Source organism: Uranotaenia lowii, chromosome 2, assembly GCF_029784155.1.
Source record: "Uranotaenia lowii strain MFRU-FL chromosome 2, ASM2978415v1, whole genome shotgun sequence".
Lineage (NCBI taxonomy): Eukaryota > Metazoa > Arthropoda > Insecta > Diptera > Culicidae > Uranotaenia > Uranotaenia lowii.
Genome location: NC_073692.1, coordinates 334,030,700 through 334,045,012, shown reverse-complemented (window position 1 = coordinate 334,045,012; position 14,313 = coordinate 334,030,700). Strand labels below are relative to the sequence as shown.

The following is a 14,313-nucleotide window of genomic DNA, read 5'->3' as shown; positions in this document are numbered from 1 at the left end:
TGCTGGAGTGAGACAAGGATGTATTTTGTCACCGCTGCTTTTTCTCATGGTAATGCTGTCACCGCTGCTTTTTCTCATCGTAATGGGTGAGATCTTGACTGGATCGATTGACTGTAGACCAAACCGAGGATTGCCGTGGACCTGGCTGACGATATTGTTTTGCTCGCCCAAACACAACAAGACATGCAGAGCAAACTCGACGACCTCACCAAAAGCTCCAAGGCAGCAGGTCTCAAAATCAATATTGGAAAGACCAAGTTGATGTTAATCAACACAGAAAATCGTTCCAATTTCGTGGAAGCTGGACAACAGGTTGAGACAGTTGAGTGTTTCCAGTATCTTGGAAGTCAGATTAAGTCTGATAGAGGTACCAAGAAGGACATCTAAAACCGGATCAGAAAAGCCCGATTTGCGTTTGCGAGTCTCCGAAACATCTGGTGCTCACGCCAGATCTCTCTACGAACTAAGATCCGAATCTTCAACTCAAACGTTAAATCCGTATTGTTGTACGGGTGTGAAACTTGGTGCACATATGAGGTGACGACGCGAAAACTGCAAGTTTTTGTGAATCACTGCCTGCGGTCCGGTCACACATCCGCGCTTGGTGGCCTGGCAACTGGATCTCAAACGTTGAACTTCATCGCCGGTGTCATCAAAAGGCGCTAGAAATCGAGATTCGGGAACGCAAGTGGAGATGGATTGGGCACACGCTGCGAAGAGATGAAAACGAGATTTGCAGAGAGGCGCTTGACTGGAATCCAGATGGGCATCGAAGAAGAGGCAGGCCCAAAAGCTCGTGGCAGCGAAGTCTAGCCGCTAAAATCCGCACTGTTGACGAGAACCTTGGCTGGCAGCAATTGAAGACGCTGGCTCCGTATCGCCAGCGAGGGAGATCTTTTATCTCAGCCCTATGCGCCGGTTAATCGGCGCTGGACCCTTAGGTAGGTAGGTAACTGCGGAACTCATGAAGTTTGTTCACCAACGGACCACAGAAAAGCTGAGCAAATAATCTCATTGGGAGCCCCGCTCACTCCTCGCCTACTTACTGTGAAAGTCAACAAAAAAAGGGATTTTCTTTCGATAGCAGAAGTGTGTTGATAAATTATCAGTTGCAAGATGAAAATGGTGATGGTTCTTCAATAATAAACATGCCGCCATGGCAGAACCTGCCGTACCGGAGCCACTTGTACGTCACTCCTTAGAGGTCTTATCAAACAAAAATATACGATTTCCAGAATACTTATCATGCTGGCTCCCATCATGAGTCCGAAAAGTCCTCCCAACTTACCAACCGAATCGCTGAAATTCACCAGCTCCTGACGAATTGTTGCCAGAATTCGTTTTTCCTTAATATTTATCGTAAAGTAGGCTATATCATAATCATAAATCCTGAAAGCACTTTAAGTTGTCAAATTTTTCCACGATAAAGTAAATGCATCCCTGTCTTACGAAGCAACTCCCGAGCCTTCAAAAAAAGCGTTCACATTGTACGGCTGACTTGAAATTTCGACTTCATAGGATAGTAGCGTGCATGCTGGCAAACAACCACAAGGATGATCGTTATTTTCTCCTACTTCTCGAGCAAACATTTTCATGTAGGCGCCTGAATAACAGTCGATTTCACTAGCGTCGCATTCTCGCATGTCCGCGCTTCTTAGCATGGAGAATTTAACGCACCCACACAGTTTGTACGTAAAATTCACTAAACATTCCTGCATGCAATTATGCTGGTTGTAAATTTTGAAGAACCGTAGATATCGTTCACTTTCGAAGAAACATTGCCGGCTGAAAGAAAAGTTGATGTTATTATTAGAGTAGAAGCCGTGACAAATTTTTGATCGAAACATTTCGAGAAAAAGTAACTGATTGATCATTGAAAATCAAGTTTTTTTTTGTTGGTAATTTTCCTAAAGGCTTAAATAAACCATCAACGCTTAAAAGGCCAGGAAAAAGAAAATGCTCATATTCTCAATACTATTTTTTCTTTAGCTTTTTGCTAGCATCCTTAGTGGAGGTTTCTGAATCGAAAACATTCACTGATAGTTTTCCAAATTCATCGTAAATTATGAGGATTTTTTTCGAACTGTTTCAATCAACCAAGAGGTTCAAATAATCTTAATAAAAATAAGATTCAAACATCCTTAATCCCCTTAAATGCGTGTAACACATTGTATACGAACTGTTGCAACCGCTGAGATCGTAATGATGGCGCTGTTTCCGTCAATTGCGGTTTCACTGTCAGAGTCATAGTATTGCGCAAAGCCAAACGGTAATGGAATTGATCCAACGTTGGTGCTTCGTCTGGTGGATGAATGAGCACTTTATATCCGTTTCTTGGACCCTGAAAAACAATTATATCAGAGGCAGAAATTTGTGAATTCAAAATTTGTAGTTTTAAAATAATCAGTTGGTAATATTGAGTTTTTTTTCATTGGTGAAACCGTTGGAAAAAAAAATCCACATTATCATTAAAATTTAAGATATATATAATAGAGTTCACGGTTACATACGTTACAAAATAAATCGTCATTTTCGAAGTCAGAAGTTAACATAATCTGTAGCCCATTTTTCTGCCCATAGCCTAATGGTCTTTCAGGGTATGCAGTCAAATTTGAATCACTGCGATAGCCGGACTCACGGAACCAGTCATTTGACGTTTTAGAAACTTTAGAATAGGTGAACTCTTCGTGCAGATTTTCCAACCGATACAAATTATTCGCTGCCATTCCATTGAATGTGTTGCAAATTCCGCTACCAGTTATAGTTTCAGAAAATAAGCTGTAACAACCATCAATCAGTTCAGCTCTCCACCAACAGTAATTTAGGTGATAATCCGGTTTATCAGAAAGATCCCTCAAAATGTTAACGGTCGGTACGGATAGTTTATCGTGAAAAGATATCCAACCAGGGACATACGGACAGACATGGGAAAGTGCTCGGAGATTTTTGTACCTACAAAATAGAGCAATTTATAACTAGATCTGTACTTTTCATCATAAATAGACCGTACTCCTGATCTGTAAGTTTTTCATGTTGAAGGACTCGCAATGCAGTTTTAGTTAGGTTGAATAAGTCTACACGGTTTTGAATCAGAGTACAAATGGTTACTGCTGGGAATGGTACCGTCAAAATTGGCTTCAAGTCAGGCTGGTAACTGATATAAATGGGATTATTGACCCAATTCAAATAGGTTGCAATCACGCTAACAACACTCAGAATGATCGCTGCCACAATCCAAATGATCCACCAACCACGATCTATTGGTCCTAGGTGCTCCTTTACCAGGTGCTTAATGGCACTGATAGAATTCTCTCCGCAGTATTCCAGCCAGAGCATTCGCGACAAGCTGATGCGACGGTCTTGAAAACGTATCATATCGTTCAATAGGTTCTTCAGAAAAACAATTGTTAAAAAAACGACAGACACCCGAAAACAATGAATCTCTCCTAATTTAACAATTTTCACCAGACAATAAACCTTGTATTCCACAACTGTTGGATAATATTGAATAAATAATGCCCTTGTTATCCAACCGTTGCGTCGTTCGTAGGAAAAAGCAAAGGATATGGTTTCTCAAACCTTTAGCAAATACCTAACGAATAAATGTATGGTTACTTGTTAACACGTTTATCACGAGCCATGTGTTATCGTGAAGAGGTGAACACTTTAGAATAACGACCTTGACCTGTCTAACGATATTGTTTTGATACGCAGAGCGTGCTCGATAACTTCACTGAAATCAATGTCAACACTACGCGTGTGATGAACATCTGTCAGCTCTAAGCTTTTTTGATCAGATTAAAGCTTTTCAGATGTTTATTAGCTTTCATCTCCAGTGCAATCAAAGCAAAAAGGTCTCAAATCTTAAAAAAAACAGCTTTTTTATTTAAATATGTCTTTATTCGTAACAATTCATCATTACATTTATATTACATTATTACATTAAATTAGGTGTTCAGTTCAATAATGAACTGTCCAGAGCCCTATAGTTTATCAATCACTAAAATTTATTTATTCGACTTAAATTTGCTGAGCACAATCAAGTATTTTTATGTAGGTGAACATCTTGTAGTGTCAAAAAATTTTTTAAACTTACAACTAAAAACTAAAACTATTCTAAAATTAAACTAATTGTAGAGAGAACGAATCTCTGCGATGGAAGACTGCATCGATTTGCCTCTGAAATTGGAGATGATTTTGTTGGCCATCTCTTCGATCGATTCAATACCCGCAATCCGATGAAGATCTTCGGTGCTGTGCCAAGGCGGAAGCCGCAAAATAATTTTCAGAACCTTCTTCTGAATCCTCTGGATGGCTTTCTTCCTCGTCGCGCAGCAGCTAGACCAAATCGGAACTGCATACATTATCGCTGGTCGGAACACTTGCTTATAAATAAGCATCTTATTCTTCAGGCAAAGTCGGGATTTCCTGTTGATGATAGAATAAAGAGATTTAGTGTATTTATTACATTTAGATTGAATATCTTCAATGTGATTTTTAAAAGTAAGATTCCGATCAAGTGTGAGTCCCAAGTACTTATGTGATCAGACCATTCTAAAGAAACCCCATTAAAAGTTTTGGAATGATTTTCCTTAGGTTTTAAAAAATTTGCTCTTGGCTTATGGGGAAATAAGTTTTGGAAGCGTTAGGAGAAATTTTCCACATTTTCAAGTAATTCAAAAAAGAATTTAAATTTTGTTGCAATCTACTGCGTACCACCCGTAAATTTCGACCTTTGGCTGAAAGCAAAGTATCATCAGCAAACAATCTTCTACCTTTTCCTTCTGGTACATCAGGAAGATCAGAAGTAAAAATATTGTATAAAATTGGCCCAAGTATACTGTCCTGAGGGACACCAGCTCTAATGGGTGTCCTTTCAGAGCATGAATTTTGATAGCTTAATCACAGACAAACAGACATGACACTCTGAAGAAAAACTATAACATTTTTCGCAAAACTGCTTGAATTGCCATCTGGTGTCGACATTGCCTATCACGACAAAATACAGCCGATTAAACCGGTTAGGAAAATTTCAAACCATCATGATACCCATGAAATCAAACTTTTCATTTTACATTGTCAACAAACAGACTGGTCTGAATTATTGTTAAATTCGTAAGTTCAATTTAGGTGAAATTTAGGAAGTGCTTTTACATGCATGATGGTGCTTATGGTGCTTGGGAAAAATTGTTCGCTGAAGTGCTGGAAGCCATTAATAAGATAATGGCAAAAATGCGATTCTCTAGATAACACCAAATTCAACATATTTTATGCATATATGTACTCCGGTTTGAAATTTACTGGGTGGGAGCAAATTGAAAAAAAAGTTCCCCGAAGCAGTTCCGAAAAGCAGGGTTTTCGCTGAAAGCAATAAGAATATCAGGGGTTTTTCTACAAAAAGAGTTTTCGATAACTACATCGACTGAGGGACTTATAGCCCTTCTGTACAGATCCTTAGATATTTCGACTGAACTGACATAACAAAATGTAACGTAGAACATGACTATTGAGCACTGAATCGCCTCCAGATGATCTCTTTTTAAGTTTAAAGGGACATTTTTTTCATGATTCTGTATTTGTTTTTTCAACATTCGATTTTTGCAGTAGCTAAATCAACAGGAACAGCCACTTATAAGTCAAGTTCAAACATGTGCGTTAAAGTAAATAAACACAGCCTTACAGAAAAGGTATTCCATTTTAATTTATTTCAACAAATTTATATTTTTTTTCTCATTTGCAATAGAAACATTGCTTCAAATTTGCTTAAAAAAAACCTCACACCTCAAAAGGGATCTGTTCCTGATTATAATCCATTTTTTCTTGGGTGAAAATTTTCGATACTGCTATCCAATTTCTTCTTCAATACTCCAGATTTCGAAACAAAATGAATGGAACCCAAGGAACACTGCAACGACAATTTTTTCTGGCACCTCCTCTTTCTAATTGAAACACAATCCGTTTGAATGGAACACGGACACAGGAAGTAGAGTACCTACGGGGTTTTTTTTTATAAAATTTGAAACTAAAAACTTTGCAGACTTTTTGATTTACGTACAACGTTGTTTGTTTACTTTCAAGTTTGATGTGTGTAAGTCTCCAACAAACAGCTACTATGATAGAAACATTTTAATTTTCAGACCAGTGCACCCTGGTGGCGACATTGCCTAGCTTTCAGAAATCTTGAACCGGTTTGCGAAAACCGGAAAAAGAGTGTCCCGTCTGTTTATCTGTGGCTTAATTGTAAGATTCGGCTTGTCAAGTAATTTTGAATAATTTTGGTGAGATATACAGGAAAATCAAATCAAGCTTATTTAGCTACTAAACCTTTGTGCCAAACACTGTTGTTAAAGCCAAATAATTGTAGCCACCCTAATTCACTACTACTGGTCGCGTACTACTCGTCGAGATCAGAGTAGATCCCCTTTGTCTACTTAGGTAGATAAGGCACTCACAAGAAGGCCTTTCCGAACACTATTGTGTACTCCAGCTAGGTTCTATTGAATCGTAGGTAGAAGAATAAATTAGTTCCGAATATACCACCGCCGCGTGTTGTTCTCTCAAGAAATATAGTTTTTACTTATACCCCGCAATAAAGTGTGTTTGGTAATTTTTAACAATTGGACTTTTTAGTGACCATATCACACTCGCGAGTTTAGTGACCCCGGAAAAGAATCAACCTGCATGCAAATTGAAAGTTCTGGACCACGACCAACCCCGGAATCGCCCTTATGTGCGCGAACATAAAGTTGGTCCTTGGAAGCCGGATCGTGTCGTGTTCCAGTTAACCACGTGTTTCGGATTGATCCGAGACATCTGCTGTTCTATTGTTCGGGAACAAAGGAGGAATACGGCGCCAAATTCCAGGGCGTTGGTTGATCGCCGAGTTGCTGAGCGGGTCGCCATCGCTTTTCCAATCTACCGTTTGGAATTTGCGCCATCTTGCATGCTTGGAGATAATTGGTCGTGAAATCACATGTGGCAATCGGAACCTGATTATTAGACGGTGGACCAATATTCGGAAAGTGTCAGGAATTGTGCATGGTAAACGGTCTGTGGCTTTCATTGCATGCTGATTGCCGCCAGATATGCGTGGGTGATGAAATGGGTAAGATTCAATAAAGAAAAATGCATGCGAATTGATCTTCATTTCTTTTGACAACAAATTTGATATTTTACATGATCCCTGTGGTACCGAGAGAATTGCATTGTTGGTCTTGAATTTCGCTGTTTTTTCCCAATTCGTTAATCAATTGGTTGGAATCTCTACTGATTTATGAAATTTGGATGATTTATCAACTGTCAAGTCGCGACGGGACAATCGTTGAGACGAATCGGTCGGAATTGATGGAGGAAAACAGTGAAATCTAAAGTGTTATTCAACAAAAACTGAATAGTGAAAATCCTATAAAGTGCAGTGAATGAAAACGAACTTTTGGTCCACAGTTGCAAACAACTTTATATTTGCCTTGAAGTGGTGATAGTGTGTAAAAGACGTTGTTTAATTACAAAATTTAACAGATTGTGAAGTTATCAAAACCATGAGCCTTCGTGAACTTTCTGTGAAAGAGCGCCGTGCGCGCAAATCTATGAACACTGTGTCACAGTTTGTGAAAAACTTTACAAGTAGTGATCAAGACCAAATTGAAGTTCGTTTGCAACTGCTGGAAAGTGCTTACGAAGAATTTGTAGAAGTGCGATTGAAAATTGAACTGTTACTGGACGATCAGTGCGGGCCTGAAGAAGGCGAAGATGAAGAAGCAGCATCGGAGTTTCAAAGTGCAGCTGAAAAACGGCAGGAGCAAAATGACATCGTTTTCGCCGAGGCAGAGGAGCAGTATTGTCGGTCGAAAAGTGCACTCATGAGCTTCCTACGTGCAGATGGTAACCACAAGCAGCCGCAAGCATCTTCGTCAGCCATGGTGGGCCCTGAATCCCGTGTTAAGCTTCCTGAAATCCGCCTGCCTACGTTCACAGGAAGATTGGGTGACTGGATCCCTTTCCGTGATGCCTTTCAAAGCCTTATACACAAAAGCGAGAAACTTTCCACCATGGATAAGTTTACCTATTTAAGATCTTCACTTTCAGGCGAGGCTTTACAAGAAGTTGGGTCGATTGATCTTTCCGGCGATAACTACGAGATCGCGTGGAAGGCGCTTGAGGATCGTTATCAGAACAATAAATTGATCGTCAAAGCTCACCTGGATGCTCTTTTTGAAGTCGATCGCATGAAAAAAGAGAGTTTTGAATGCCTAAACCAAATGATCTCCGAATTTGAGAAGCACCTTCAAATGCTGACGAAGATAGGGGAAAAGGTCGATGGGTGGAGCACGATTCTTGTCCACATGATATGCTCCAGATTGGATTCCGCAACTTTGAAGCTGTGGGAGACTTACCACAGTTCAAAGGAAGTCCCCACTTACGAAAACTTGATCCACTTTTTGAAAAACCATTGTGCAGTCTTGCAATCAATTAGCTCATCCGCTTCTACCCAACCGGAGACTAAGAAACAACGCTTTGGCGCAAATCATGCTGTTACTTCCGGTCGATGCAGTTTTTGTTCAGAAAGTTTTCATTCCGTTTTTCTGTGCAAAAAGTTCCAGAAGATGAACATTCCCCAGAGGTACGAAGCGGTCAAGAGAAATGGGCTTTGCATGAATTGCTTCTCCAGTGGTCATCTCGCAAGGAATTGTACCCGTGGATCCTGTCGTCATTGTGGAAGAAGGCACCATACGCTGCTGCATCCTGCAAAAGAAGCTAACAGTGCCAAACCGAAACCCTCCGATCCACCGACTTCGACAAATCGTTATCATCATGACAATCGTCCAACGTTTTCGCAGTCAAATCAACAAACAGCCATAAATCCACCAACAACAACCAACACATCTACCGAATCCAACCAACCAATAGCCACAGTTTCATCAGCTTTCCCAGTTGTCAAAGATAATTCGCATAACCCACACCCACTGCATGCCACAGACCCTAACACACCATCCTTTACCATTGCACTTCCTCTATACACATCACATCAGATTCTCTTGTCAACCGCCCTGGTTCGAGTTTTCGATACCACCGGCCACAGCGTGCTAGCCAGAGCATTATTAGATTCCTGCTCTCAGAATTGTTTCGTTACGTCTCGTCTGATTCGCAAACTTCGCCTACAAGAGTATTCCGATAATTTGAACCTTTTTGGAATTGGTGGTTCCGGATGCAGTTCCAAGAAAGCCGTCAGAGCATGCATCGGACCACGCCTGCCTCATATTTCTGAATTCAATGAGGAAATATATTTCAACGTTTTGCCAAGTCTTACGATTAAATTACCGTCGCAGAGTTTCGCCGTTGAAAAATGGCAGATACCGGAGCATCTGGTTCTGGCAGATCCTTCCTTCTACCAAAAAGCAGAGATCGACATGCTGATCGGGGCCGAATATTTCCTAGACCTCCTCCAACCCGGTCAGCACAAAATCAGCGAAAACGGACCCACGATGCAGAACACAGTTTTTGGGTGGATAATTTCTGGTCGAGCCCAAGAATCCCGAGTTACTGTTTTCGATCAATCGGTGCAGCTGTGTTCCATGTCAGAAATCCACGAGCAGGTTGCACGATTTTGGGAATTAGAGGCTTGTCGAGTTAAGAGCACTAATTCCGTCGAAGAGTCCTTATGTGAAAAGCTGTTTTCGCAAACGACTACTCGAGACGCGGCTGGAAGGTTTGTCGTCTCCCTGCCTAAGAAGGATTTCGTTCTGAATCGTCTCGGAGATTCCAAGAGTTTAGCTGAAAAGCGTTTTTATGGCCTGGAAAAACGATTTTCCCACCATTCTGAATTAAAGCAGGCCTACTTTGAATTCATCCAGGAGTACCAGGATATGGGCCATATGAAGCTTGTTGAAGATTGTCCAGATGAGCTGCGTTATTTTTTGCCCCATCACGCGGTCATCAAACCCGAAAGCACAACGACGAAGCTGAGGGTTGTCTTTGATGCTTCGTGTCCCACAACGTCAGGTGTTTCCCTCAACGATGGTCTACTGGTTGGGCCCATAGTGCAAGACGATATGCTCTCGATCGTTACCCGGTTCAGATTGCACCAATATGCTATAGTGGCAGATATAGCTAAAATGTACCGGATGATAAACCTAGCGGAAGCAGATCAACGTTATCAGTGCATTCTTTGGAGGGACTCGCCGTCAGAACCGCTACGAATCTATAAGCTAACGACCGTTACGTACGGCACAGCAAGTGCCCCGTTCTTAGCTACTCGATGCCTTCTGAAGCTGGCAGAAGATGGACTGCATAGTCACCCACTAGCCTCTAGGATCGTGAAAAAGGATTTTTACATGGACGATGCGTTAACGGGAGTGGATACCCCTGAAGAAGGGAAACGAGCGGTGAGAGAGCTAAGCGATCTTTTAAGTTCTGTTGGATTTGTGTTACGTAAATTCAACTCGAACTGTGAGGAAATATTGGCTGAGATTCCAGCTGAACTACGAAGTAGTGGAAGTACGCTAGAGCTGGATTCCTCTTCCACCGTAACCACCCTTGGCCTGGTTTGGGAGCCTAGCACGGATCTATTCCATTTTCGCCCGCCGAAGTGGAGTTCTGCATCGATAATCACCAAAAGAATTGTGTTATCGGATGCCTCCAAACTGTTTGATCCTCTTGGACTGGTAGGTCCTGTCATCGTGCAAGCCAAGATCTTCATCCAATCACTTTGGCAGATTCAGTGCGGCTGGGATGAGCCCTTGACAGAAAGTATGCAGAACTTCTGGGTAGAATACCGTAGAAACTTTTCGTCACTCGATCGTTTTTCGATTCCACGTTGGGTGGGATTCGCTCGAATTTGTGAGGCACAACTACACGGATTTTGTGACGCCTCGGAGAAGGCGTACGGGGGATGCCTGTATCTACGTTGCATTCACGAAGATGGTTCCACCTCAGTGCGATTATTGTTATCCAAGTCCAGAGTCGCTCCGATTGAAGATCTCAAAAGGAAAAAACGAAAGCAGTCCATTCCCAGGCTTGAACTGTCGTCTGCACTCTTGTTGAGTCATTTGTACGAGAAATTTTGCAAGGCTACGTCCATTGACGTTCAGAGCTTTTTTTGGACTGATTCTACTATCGTGAAGTGTTGGTTGGCATCCGTTCCATCTCGCTGGCAAGCCTTTGTGGCAAACCGGGTCTCCGAAATCCAGCATTTGACGAAAAAAGGAAGCTGGCATCATGTTCCTGGTTCTGAAAACCCGGCTGACATCATTTCCCGTGGGATGACTCCCGTTCAACTCCAATATCAGCCGCTTTGGTTTGAAGGGCCACTTTGGTTGAAGCAAACCCGTGACACTTGGCCTGAGGTGAATGAAATGACACCAGAACAGTTCGATAAAACTACGTTAGAAGAAAAAGTATCCGTATCGTTGCCCATTCAAAGCGTTGAACCAAATGAATTGTTTTCTTTGAAGTCTAAGTTCTCGCAGTTAGTGCGCTTAGTATCCTGGTTTCAACGTTTCCGCCACAACTCCCAAAAGAAGAATCGAACATCTCGAAAGACGGGCAATCTTTCCTTCGAAGAGCTCAATGGAGCAAAGAAAATCCTGGTCAAAGTGGCTCAAAGCGAATGCTTTAGCCAAGAAATTAAAGATTTGGACAAATCAAAGGAAGTAAGAACTTCATCGAGGATTTGTAGGTTAAATCCACATCTCGTAGACGGAATACTTTTGGTCGGCGGCCGGTTAGCGAATGCCCCTGTGTCTGAAAATCGTAAGCATCCAGTAATTCTGGACCACCATCATCCGCTTTCTGCAATGATTGTCCAACACTATCACGATTCCCTCTACCACGCTGGGCAGCAGCTTCTTATCGCCAGTGTTCGCGGAAAATTCTGGATTACCAGCCTTCGCGGTTTGGCGCGGAAAACTATCCATAGTTGCATCCCATGCTTCAGAGCAAAACCGAAAATTCTCGAGCAGCTTATGGCAGATCTACCACCAGTACGCGTCAATCCAGCACCTCCATTTCTGAAAGTGGGAGTAGATTACTGCGGCCCATTTGCGCTGACTTATCCCCATCGTCGTGGTTCTCCGATCAAGTGCTTCGTATCCATTTTCGTGTGCCTAGTAACCAAGGCAGTCCACTTGGAGCTAGTCGCTGACCTCAGTACCGGAAGTTTTTTGGGAGCCTTGAAGAGATTTATTGGCAGACGAGGAAAACCGACTCTCATCATGTGCGACAATGGGAGGAACTTTGTCGGGGCTAGTCGAGAGATTGCGGATCTTCAACGGCTATTCCGAAGCCAGCAGTTCCAAGATGGTGTGACGACGCAAGCTTACCAAGAAGATATCAACTTCCAATTCATCCCTGCCCGTTCACCAAATTTCGGGGGATTGTGGGAAGCGGCGGTGAAATCCTTCAAAGGCGCTTTCAAAAGAACGATTGGATCCAGAATTCTGCGATACGACGAAATGACTACGGTTTTGGCTCAAACGGAAGCGGTTTTGAATTCACGCCCTCTTACCCCCTTGAGCGATGATCCTGACGATTTCGAGGCCCTCACTCCTGGGCATTTCTTAACCCAACGTCCGCTTATCGCTCTCGAAGAACCAGATCTGGAGGATACCTCAGACAACCGTCTGAGCATGTGGCAGAAGTCGACGAAGTATACCCAGTTAGTTTGGAAGAAATGGTCCAAACTATACCTCTCAGATCTCCAAACCAGAACCAAGTGGACCAGAAAAAGGGATAACATCTCCAGAGGTACGATGGTGCTGATAGTCAACGAGCAAATACCGCCATTGCGATGGCCATTGGGACGAGTAACCGACGTTTTCCGAGGTCCTGATGGAAATATCCGAGTCGTAAATGTGCGAACGAAAGACGGCATATACGGAAGAGCGATCTCCAAGATATGTGTTCTTCCAATGCCGAACAACCCTCCAAACGCCGATGGGGAGAATTAATTCTCCTCCAACGAAGGTGCTGGAGCACCTGCGGGAGTCAGATGGCTCCCGCAGTCCAGTTAAGTATTTTTTTTATAATGATATTCGAAAAAACTCAGAGAATGTTTTGTCCTCCAGTTGTCGTCCACCCGGACCCGCCGGGTCGGGTCCATCCACCGAAGAAGTTGCCAAGAGAACACCGTTATCCACACCGAACACTACACACCTGGTTCAAGCATGAGGGCTCAACTTTCGGGAAAATGCATGGTCGATATGTGGTGTCCTGTGAATCGTTTGGTTTCCCTTTTGAATTTATGCAGATCAAGTTTGATAATCACGCACGCTGTTCGGGGGACTGATCAACCTCCAAGCAACATGCAATGTTCTTGTACCATCGCCAGAGTACGGTTCTTATCAGGTCAAACCATCAGCAATCGAAGACGGTAGAGCTCACCGTTACCTCTCCAGCCAACATCCAAGCGAGGTCTTCACAGCGACATCACCTCGACATCTCCACGACATCAGCACCACTTCACCTATCTCAGAACCATCGAGCGTCGGCACAGCAGCAGGGGGCGGAAGCGGAGGCCTTTGGGCCTCCGTTCCAGGCAAGTCGCTTAAATGTTAATCATTTCCTTTTAAAAAGCTCCCTATGATTTCATGTGTCGATTGATGAGGCGTCCGCCGTTCCCGGAAGTGGTCCCACCGATGGTCGTAACACCCCAGAGCCCGAAGAAGGTCGGAATCCGAGGCATTCCGAGTTCAGGTCCAGAAGGTCGTCGGGGTTCAGGCCAGTCCGAGTCCGGAACCAGAAGAAGGTCCAAAGAATCCAATCCACACAGCATCGAAAGGTCCGTTCGGTGTCCCAAGCAGATAACCATATCGTAGCAGAAGACGGTGCCCACCACTGACGAAGTAGCAGCATCACAACAGTCATATACAGTCCACATCGAGGTCCTGTCTAGCCAGCAATCCAGCATGGCACCCCAGGTCCGTTCCAGCATCGAAGCAACGAGGAGGCGAAAATGCAACGGTTGCAGTTCCAAAATGCATCTTTGCAACTATAGTGCAATTGTGAAATTGAAGAATCCAAGTAGATTCGAATGTTTTGAATGTTAGCTTTTATTGATAAATTGTTAGATAAGAATACCAAAACCAGCAAATTGTCTAGCTAGGAGGTTAAAAACCTGATTTAAATTTTTGTACATGTTTTTGAAATCAGATAGATTCCAAGGCGGCCGGCGTATGTTAAAGCCAAATAATTGTAGCCACCCTAATTCACTACTACTGGTCGCGTACTACTCGTCGAGATCAGAGTAGATCCCCTTTGTCTACTTAGGTAGATAAGGCACTCACAAGAAGGCCTTTCCGAACACTATTGTGTACTCCA

The 14,313-nt window shown here is 42.9% G+C and overlaps 1 protein-coding gene across 1 annotated transcript; it reads left to right on the top strand.

Annotated features, from left to right (window-relative positions):
• The first annotated feature begins 7,538 nt into the window (after positions 1 to 7,538).
• On the top strand, positions 7,539 to 12,944 carry LOC129742983 (uncharacterized). Its single transcript, XM_055734926.1, has one exon. It carries the CDS (start codon positions 7,539 to 7,541, stop codon positions 12,942 to 12,944), a length of 5,406 nt encoding a protein of 1,801 aa, XP_055590901.1.
• Positions 12,945 to 14,313: the final 1,369 nt, after the last annotated feature.

What these genes read in the sequence shown, in the direction of transcription:
- LOC129742983 (XM_055734926.1), top strand. Translation starts at nt 7,539, where the DNA reads ATGAGCCTTCGTGAACTTTCTGTGAAAGAGCGCCGTGCGCGCAAATCT.